Consider the following 10,113-nt stretch of genomic DNA (forward strand, 5'->3'; position numbering starts at 1 on the left):
GCGGAGCACAGGCTCCGGACTTGCAGGCTCAGCGGCCATGGCTCACGGGCCCAGCCGCTCCGCGGCATGTGGGATCTTCCCGGACCGGGGCACGAACCCGTATCCCCTGCATCGGCAGGCGGATTCTCAACCACTGCGCCACCAGGGAAGCCCAGAGGTTCAGTTTTGCAAGATGAAGAGTTCCGTGGATGGATGGTGGTGATGGTAGCACAACAATATGAATGTACTTAATGCCATTGAACTGTGTATTTTACCACAATTAAAAAAATAAAAAGATACCATTAAGAAAAGGAAAAGGAGCCACAGACTGAGAGAAAATATTTGCAAATCATTGCAAATCCTGTTAAAGGATTTATAGTTAGGGTATACAGAGAATGCTTACAACTCAGTAATAGGAAGATAACCTAATTAAAAAATAGGGTAACACTTTGGGTAGATATTTCCCCAAAGGAGAGACATAATGGCTAATAAGCACATGAAAAGATACTCAACATCATGAATCAGAATGGCTATAATCAAAAAGACAGCAATGCCAAGTGCTGGTAAGGACTGAAGAAACTGGAACCCTTGTGCACTGCTGGTGGGAATGTACTGGTACAGCCAGTATGGAAAACAGTTTGGCAGTTTCTCAAAAGGCTAAACATAAACTTACCATATAACCCAACAGTGCCACTCCTAGGAATCTACCCGATGGAAATGAAAGCAGTCTGCCCACACAGAGATGTGTGCACTGATATTCCTAGCAGCATTATTCATAATAGCCCAAAACTGAAAACAATCTAAATGTCCATCAACTGGTAAATGGATAAACAAAATATACTATATCCATACAGTGAAAAACTATTCACCAGTGAAAAGCAACAAACTACAGACACATGCAATGTCATGGATAAACCTAAAAAATGTTATGTTAATACAGATGGCCAACAGGCATATGAAAAGATGCTCAACATCACTAATTATTAGAGAAATGCAAATCAAAACTACAGTGAGGTATCACCTCACACCAGTCAGAATGACCATTATCAAAAAGTCTACAAATAATACATGCTGGAGAGCGTGTGGAGAAAAAGGAACCCTCCTACACTGTTGGTGGGAATGTAAATTGGTGCAGCCACTATGGAGAACAGTATGGAGGTTCCTTAAAAAACTAAAAATAGAGTTACCATAGGACCCTGCAACCTCACTCCTGGGCATATATCTGGAAAAGACGAAAACTCTAATTCAAAAAGATACATGCACCCCAGTGTTCATAGCAGCACTGTTTACAATAGCCAAGACATGGAAGCAACCTAAATGTCCATTGACAGGAGAATGGATAAAGAAGATGTGGTATATATACACAATGGAATATTACTCAGCCATATAAAAGATTGAAATAATGCCATTTGCAGCAACATGGATGGACCTAGAGATTATCATCCAGAGTGAAGTAAATCAGACAGAGAAAGACAAATATCATATGATATCACTTACATGTGGAATCTAAAATATGATACAAATGAACTTACATACAAAACAGAAATAGACTCACAGACATAGAAAACAAACTATGGTTACCAAAGGGGAAAGTGTGGGGCAGGGGGGATAATTTAGAAGTTTGGGATTAACAGATATACAGTACTATATTTAAAGTAGATAAACAACAAGGACCTACTGTATAGCACAGGGAGCTATTTTCAATATCTTGTAATAACCTATAATTGAAAAGAATCTGGAAAAAAAAGAATATATATATATATATATATATATATATATATCTGAATCACTTTGTTGTACACCTGGAACTAACACAACATTGTATGTCAACTATACTTCAATTTTTAAAAATTATGTTAAATGAAAGAAGCCAGTCACAAAAGACTTCATATTGTATGAGTCCATTTCTGTGCAGTGTCTAGAAAAGGCAGATTTATAGAGTTAGGAAGCAGATCAGTGGTTGCTTAAGGCCTGGGAGGGGAGTGGAGATTAACTGTAAATGAACACAAGGTATCTTAATTGGGGTGATGGAAATATGGTGGATTGTGGTGATGGTTGCACAACTCTAAATTTTTTCAGTCATTGAATTGTACATTTTACAGTGGGTGCATTTTATGAAATAAATTATACCTCAGTAAAGCTGTTTTTCAAAAAAAAGGAGATGATACCTATCTCATAGGGGTTCTTGTGAGAATTTATTAGAACAAGTGCAGGTATAAACTAGGCATTCAGTAGATGACAATTATTATTTATTGTTATTATTTTTGCTATATAACAGCAGCATCTACTGTTAAGACACCAGAGTTAGCCACATAACATCCGAACCTCCTGTTATAGAAAACCAAAAAGGAAAGGGAAAACGTAGCTAAAGCCTAATTTTGTATGATATCATTTACTGACTTCTCATTCAGCATAGGATGGGGGGCGGGGGGCAGTGACAGTTTTGAATTGTGAAGTCATAGCAAAGAGTGACAAACTTTCTTTTTTTTAAGAGTGACAGACTTTATATTCATAATCTTTCCTTTTTAGGGGGAGTAAAACTTGGATTAGGAGATTTCATTTTCTACAGTGTTCTGGTTGGTAAAGCTTCTGCAACAGCCAGTGGAGACTGGAACACAACCATAGCCTGTTTTGTAGCCATATTAATTGTAAGTATACACGGATTAAAAACATGTCAGAACTCATCTCAAAATTCTGATTAAAAGGTGGTCCTTTTAACCCCAGCCAGGCTGAGTGTTCCAATCACCTGGGGAGCTTTTTTTAAAACACAAATAATTGGACCTCACCTGAGTAATTCTCTACCTGGCCACACATTAAAATCACCTGGGAGCTTTTAAAACTGTGGGTCTCTACCCTGAGATATTAGTGGGCTAGCCAAAAAGTTCATTCAGGCTTTTCCATAAGATGTTATGGAAAACCCAAACGAAGTTTTTGGCCAACTGAATATTTAATTTGTTTTAATTGTGTATTTTTTTTAAAGTTCCCCAGGAAATTCTGGTAAGTACCTCCGAGTAGGAACCATTGCTTCAAGCCCAGCAGCATAGATAATGTAAGGAATTAGATCAGTCTTAAAGGGGTAAGCAGATCCTCACTTAGTCTGCGTTTGGTGGTGGTATTGTGTTTAAGGCCATGACCTGAAGCATACAGTGTCCTTTGGGCAGTAAGTATGAGGCAAGAAAAGCTAACTCAGTGCACGATCACACATAGATTTTGCTTATAGTGCTACAACGTGAGCCTGAAGCTTTCAAGACAATGATTTAAGTAAATAATTCATATTCCTTATTGCTATTTTTGCTAAAGATGTGATGTCTTTGATATATGTGAGTGAAGTTGGTTGAGAGGTTAGGAGAGAGCCTTTACTTATGCATTTATTTTATGATTACACTTGTGATTTATCTTAATCATATGACCAGTTAGAATTTTCATTTATTTTATTTCTCTTTTGAGGTTAGTTTTCTGGATGTGTTGAAGCTTTTAAGAAGAAAATTACTTACTTTGGATAAACCTTAAATGCAGCTCACCCTCCAGACTTTATAGTTAATGTCTCAGTAACTAGGATAAAAAATGGGGTGTATTATAAAGCTGCTCTGTGTTTATAAGAAAACAGTATACACTTTATAAACAAACTTTTATTGGTTTATTCCATGAGCATCTTTTTGCCCCCAGACAGCATAAAGAATGTTCTTCACCTCTGGGATTTTTAGCTAGCCAAACTTAATCTACAGTAGCCAACCCAATAGTTTAGATAGAAATTTCAGTATTGTTTGTTTTCAAAAATAATTTTACTTATTTTCAGATTCTATTCCCTCCCTAGAATTAGGGATGAAATATCAACAATATATGGATAATGATCTCTGTTGCAAAGGAAAATAAATGTTGTTTCCAGATTTAATGAAAAAATTTTGTTCTAAACGTTAACGTCAAAGGATTGTATTGAATTAACTAAATTAAAACTGAGACTTGTGATTGAGTTGATTTGCACAAAATACTTGCATAATTATGTCTGGGTTTGTGTCTTTTCCCCTCTTCTCCACAGGGTTTGTGCCTTACATTATTGCTCCTCGCCATTTTCAAGAAAGCATTGCCAGCTCTTCCAATCTCTATCACCTTTGGGCTTGTTTTCTACTTTGCCACAGATTATCTTGTGCAACCCTTTATGGACCAATTAGCATTCCATCAGTTTTATATCTAGCATATTTGCAGTTAGAATCTCATGGATTTTTCTCCTTTGACTATAATAAAATCTGGGGAGGACAAAGGTGATTTTCCTGTGTCCACATCTAACAAAGTCAAGATTCCCAGCTGGACTTTTTGCAGCTTCCTTCCAAGTCTTCCTGACCACCTGCACTATTGGGCGTTGGAAGGAGGTGTCTACAGAAAATGGTTTTGAACATGTCATTGTGGTGGACTGAGTCCCCCAGTGCAGAAACTGCTAGATTTGAGGGACAAGAACAAGGCAAAGTGATGGGCCAGAAAGTTGCTCTGCTCCCACCAGCAGGTTGACCTTTGGTCACAGGTGGATTTTACCAACGCTGCAGACTCTCAGGACTACCATTACCAAGAGGTTAAATGAAATGGTTTAAACCAAACAGGACTCTTCATCTTAAACTACATGTTGAAAGTCAACCTAATAAATCTGTATTGAATTCTGAAACTTTTCGGGAGATACTGTAAGGAGAGCAGGCACCAGAGCAAAATGGAAAGATGGAAAGGGGCTCAAACTTTCAGATTTTTTGCTGCAGACTTACCATTTTAAAATAAGACTTTTTTTCACCTGAGTCAAGTCAGAGGTGTAGGTTGATTTTGACACTTCTTGTTCTCAAGCACTGAAGCTCATTACCATCTATGGCTGCCATTTCTTCCCAAGGCCAGTCTGAACTTATTTGAGGTTGCTTTATCTTAAAAGTCTTAACCTCAGGTTCCAAATGCAGTCATTTATTTCTGGAAAGAATGGAACTATAACTCAGCAATTCCCTATTACCCTTGGGTAAATTCTGGATTTTCCACCAAATTCCTAACTTTTAGGCATAATTGTAGGTTCACTTGCCCCCAGGTCCCTCCCTCCTTCCGTCTCTCTCCTGGTACTCCCCTCACAAGCACTTCTCCTATACAGCGAATAAGACAGCTAGCTCTGTTGTGGAAGCAGATGATCCAGTTGTTCTAGGATTTTGCCCTGTGTGTGGTGCAAAGGATGTGTCATGAGTCAATGCTACCAGCCTTGCTGTCGTACTTTCTTAAATAGCAAATGCAATGTGCCCAAAGACAGTAGGATTAAAGAAGAGTAAGATGGCTGGTGAAGCACTTTCTGTCCTGGTTTGTCTTTTCTTTTTAACTACAACCCATTGTCTCTTGACAGTAGGTCAGAATTTGAACCAATAGCCAAAAGCTGGTGGTTTATAACGTTTATGAGTTAGTTGTATCAGTACAAAGCTTGGAGGTAGCTTTTACTTCACTTGGTGAGCTGTGGGAGAACCAAGGGTCAGGGGGAGAACCAGTGGCCAAGAGGAGAGAGGAGGGGCCTCCAACAGCCAATGGGACAAGATGAGCTCAGGGCCTGGGAAGGAGGGGATCCGAGTGATTCCTCAAGAACCTCACAATGGGTGTTTTGTGTTTTCCCTTCTGCGTTACCTTTCGTTTCAATCTACCTTTGTGAGTATTGGGCTGCAGAGTTCAGGCCCTGTGTAGTTCAGCTGCACAATGCACATGAACAGAGCTGCCGCCTGCGGGCACACGGCACCTCTGGATGAAGCTTTGCTGGGGCACACCCCCTCTTTTACCACGGACAGCCCTCAGCCATGGTGATCAGACTCTAAGCATTTGAGAGAAACTTAGTTTCTCCTTGTGGCTGAAGAGAGGCCAGCCTTCCCTCTGTTTCCTGCTGCTGTCTCTCCGGCCATCATTTGATCTGGTTTGGGGTTCTCCTTGGAGTTTAGAGTATTTGTTTTCTGTCATGGAATATTTCTTATAAGAAACTAACTTTAGGAGTAATGTGCCGGTACTAACCTGTGTGTAAAAACTGGCCTCCTCTTAGGCCCTTTTTCCCAAGATTTTCTTTTTCTCCTCAGATATGTGACAGTGTGGGTATTACCTTCCAGGAAGACATGCAGTTCAACAGTTACAACAAAGCCACCTGAACACTAATGTGTGATTTGAAGGTTTGAAGCAGTCTTGAAGGGAGCCCTGACCTAGAGTAGTTTATTTGTGTGAGGATCCCAAACATGCTGTGTCTTTCATGAAGGGCTGATCTCTGAAGAGGGCGTGTGGTGTGTGTGATTGTGTTCAAATCCATCCTATGTATTGCTGTCCTATGTAGAAAGGTTGCAATAGACCTGTCACTTTCTGCAAGATGGAACCACATCTCAGCATAGAGAGAATACATCTAATTTCTTTAAAAAGCACCGGTCTCAGACACAGACTTTTCCTTTGAACCTTCTTAGAGTCAATTCAGTTGTTTCTGAAATATCAAAATGCTAGTCTTCCACCATGAAAAATAGATTGTCACCAGAGAAAACAGTAGCAATTCCACTGAGGATGCGCCCTCACCCAGGGGCAAGGGGTGGCTGTGGAACCAGACAGAACAAATGATAAAACCTGACCAGCCCAGCTGACCTGCTTAATAAAAAGGGGAGGACAGTAGGAAGAAGGGCGACCACTGATGTCTGTGTCTGACTTGCCTACAGAAGAATAGAGAGTGTTTACATACAGAATGTTGCCACAAACTAGCCTATGGAAATACCAACCATATTTGGAGGATTTGTAGAGGATTTTTTTTCAAAGAGGAAGGGATCGCTTCTCTGTTTTTGATTCTCACCAGGTTAGTGTGTGGTCCTCAGATCACAGCTCTCACTGTAAATAACTATCTTGATCAGAAAAAGTTGAAGCTTTCTAAGCAACTTGAAAGAAAATCATAAGTGAACAGTTTATTGATTTCACTACAGAAACAACAACTGACGAGGTGGTGTTTTTACTTTTAAACTCACGGATCCCCATTTTTCAAAGTGTCCCTTGATTTTAAAAACCCTCCTTCCATAACAGATGCCCAAACAAATAATATGTTTAGTCCTTGCCCTTTACTTGGCCTCAACAAACTTTATATATGTAGTCTTGATCGTATTTTGTAAAATGTGAGACAGAACTACCACATAAGATCTTCCAGGGTCAGACATCTCAAGGAAGACTCTGATCCTGACCCCCAGTGCCTGGCCTTGCGTATGTGCCCATTCATGATCTAGCCCTGAAGAAAATGAGCTCAGAAACCACTATGAAAAATTTTGTTCAATGTCTTCTGTGTTGCTGGCATGGTGCTGGAGTCTAAGGATGCAAAAATGAGTAAGATGTAACCTCAGAATGTAGCTGTAGTCTCTTGTTTTCTGGTAAATACCAGCTTTAACTTCTCTAAAATATTAGCTACCTGTCAATAACCCCTTTTCATGGTAACTTATTGAGGGCTTATAAAATTGATGTTATAAAATGGTGACTTGAGTCTTCCAGAAACCAATCCTTCCAGTAAAGTACTCCTTTTTCCCTAGATTTGCTTTTGTCGTTCTCAACTCCAAGAGGATCCTAAATGCTGAGTTTGGGAAGAGACTTGAAAACTGGTTGTTTGGTTTTGCCCTGGGATGAAACAATATCATCATAAATTTGAGCCAAGAAGTGATCCTTGTGATCTTCTTGCCTCATTTTAAATTCCCCAGACACAGGAGATTAAAAACAGTGGTTTCAGCTCTTCACAACCCTCATTGAAGCTGCAGAGCAGGGTATCCCAGCAAGGCCACCATCACGCTCACATCCCAAATCATCTGGATAGCATCATTGGAACAGTCCTCTCCTCTGGCAAGAAACACCTCAGATCTGTGCATTAAAGATCAGCCTGGTGCTGAAGTGAGCTCCCTTCTTGAATGTCTAAGCTGTTTCCCAGGGCCTCGGACAGCTTCAGCGTTGCCCTGAGGAAGTAGTTGGGTCCACCCTGGGCCCTGGAATCTGGTGTTAGCACTTCAGCCTGGTCTGTGTAGCAGGAAGGACTTCCCAGAAAGCAATTTTCCTTTTAAAATAAGTAAGTGTTGCAACAGGACAGTTTCCAAGTCAACTATTGGAACTGAGTACAGGACTGTCGTGTTTATGGTGCTTTCAAGGTGCTGGGGTGTGGGTTTCAGTGGGATCATTTACCCTCACGTGTTCATTGTCTGGCTTTTGCTTCTACAGACACTGATTTGTACACGATTCAGACAGACTGTGAATACATCTTTTTTAAATACCTTTCAAATTCTTGGTAAGATATAATTTTGATAGATGAGTGCAGATTTTCCTGTTTTTTGTCAAATTAATAAAGACCGCCTGACTCCAGTTGTGCTAATTTTCCTACATGAAAGTATTATGATATGTAACTGTGAAAACTATTCAGCGATTATCAGGAAACAGTTTAGAAACACGAATGCATTGTTTCCATCGTTCACTCATGATAAAGTGGTATGGATTATAGCAGGCCACATCTCCGAAGGGTACGATATTAAATCTATTTGTGGAAAGTCTCAACTATTCTTTTTTTTTTTAATTAATTAATTTATTTATTTTTGGCTGCATTGAGTTTTCGTTGCTGCACACGGGCTTTCTCTAGTTGCGGCAAGCGGGGGCTACTCTTCGTTGCGGTGCACGGGCTCTAGGCACGCGGGCTTCAGTAGCTGTGGCATGTGGGCTCAGTAGTTGTGGCTTGCGGGCTCTAGAGCACAGCCTCAGTAGTTGTGGCGCACGGGCTTAGTTGCTCTGCGGCATGTGGTATCTTCCTGGACCAGGGCTCGAACCCGTGTCCCCTGCATTAGCAGGTAGACTCTTAACCACTGTGCCACCAGGGAAGCCTTCAACTATTCTTAAACACTTAGTTTCTGAAAAATGTTTCTTCTAGAAAACAATCCAACTCAAATTAATGTAAAGACTATCAAAATAACTTATAGGATGTATGTTGTAGTACAGTGTAGATATTTCATAAGCTAGAGGATTATCTTTTAAAAATTATTACGTAGGTCACATGAATGGAAAAAAGCAAATTACTTTTATTGACCTGGTAGAGCATAGGTTGTCCTATAACTCTACCCCCAAACTCTACAAAGCCTTTTGTTTCTAAACAGTGAATTGCATACACGGTGTTGGGAATTATTGGTCAAAAATAAGTTTGTGGCAGAAAAACCAGAGTTGGCCTATTTGTCTTCAGAAGAAGCAGAGGAGAGGTGGTAGATGTGTTCCTGGGTACATTGGCCAAGGGCATCAAGAAGCAAAGAAGGTAATAAAGATGTTTAAAAAAAAAAAAAAAGCAAAGAAACATAGATAAACTATAAAAAAAAAAAAAGCAAAGAAGGTGTCTTTCCCTCCTATGGGGATCAGAAGCATCATTTGCTTTTATGAATCTTGTAGGCAGTGTCACTAGAGTCTGCCAGAGCAGCATCATGACGTGTCCTCATCAGCTGATAGGTATCTGATTCTTAGGGGCCCTGATAATGGTGCTCTCGATGAGAAGGAAGAATGTCCTCAAGCAGACAGAAGCAGGAGAAATGAGGCTGGGTTTCCTGCATCACTAGGTAAGTACCACAGCTTTTTGTAACACAGCCAGCTCTCCCTGGGGATTCTTCTGTGGGTCAGAGTCAGAGGAGGCCCTGCCCACCAAAAGCTTAGCATCTGGTTAAAAGTGAAACAGCATGCTCGAGTACAGGCAAGTAGGATGTTGGCTCACTACATGATCTAAATGGGAAAGCAGAGTAAGGAGGGATCCACAAAAGACAGGGTTTAAAAGCAGAGTCCTCCAGCAGCATAAGGTTTGAACCAAGTTTGGGAACAAGGGAAGAATCTGAATCGGCAAGAAGACAAAGAGCATACGCTAAAAACAAAATCAGGAAGGAGGAACGTGGGAGACACCCAAGGATAATTGGATTTTGAATTCAGTTTATTTACTCAGAGGGAAACGTAATTTGTTAACTAAATCTGTTTCCATTTTTACTTAGACTATACCTCCTTCATTAAATGACTTGTAGAAACCTTGGAGGATGATGACCTGACCTACCACAGGGACCTTTCAACACAGGGCCTTTTATTCTTTTTTTTTTTTTTTTTTTTTTTTTTTTGTGGTACGCGGGCCTCTCACTGTTG

The 10,113-nt window shown here is 40.2% G+C and overlaps 1 protein-coding gene across 2 annotated transcripts in view; it reads left to right on the forward strand.

Moving 5' to 3' along the window:
* PSEN1 (presenilin 1) overlaps positions 1 to 5,280 on the forward strand; it is an 83,707-nt gene extending 78,427 nt beyond the window's left edge. For both annotated transcript variants that reach the window (XM_007107203.4, XM_007107204.4), the window contains exons 10-11: positions 2,509 to 2,627; positions 4,016 to 5,280. In XM_007107203.4, coding sequence (XP_007107265.1) covers positions 2,509 to 2,627; positions 4,016 to 4,171 — 275 coding nt within the window. In that variant the 3' untranslated portion in view covers positions 4,172 to 5,280. The remainder of the gene's footprint in view (positions 1 to 2,508; positions 2,628 to 4,015) is intronic.
* The last annotated feature ends 4,833 nt before the right edge of the window (positions 5,281 to 10,113 follow it).

This window comes from Physeter macrocephalus, chromosome 11 (assembly GCF_002837175.3).
Source record: "Physeter macrocephalus isolate SW-GA chromosome 11, ASM283717v5, whole genome shotgun sequence".
Lineage (NCBI taxonomy): Eukaryota > Metazoa > Chordata > Mammalia > Artiodactyla > Physeteridae > Physeter > Physeter macrocephalus.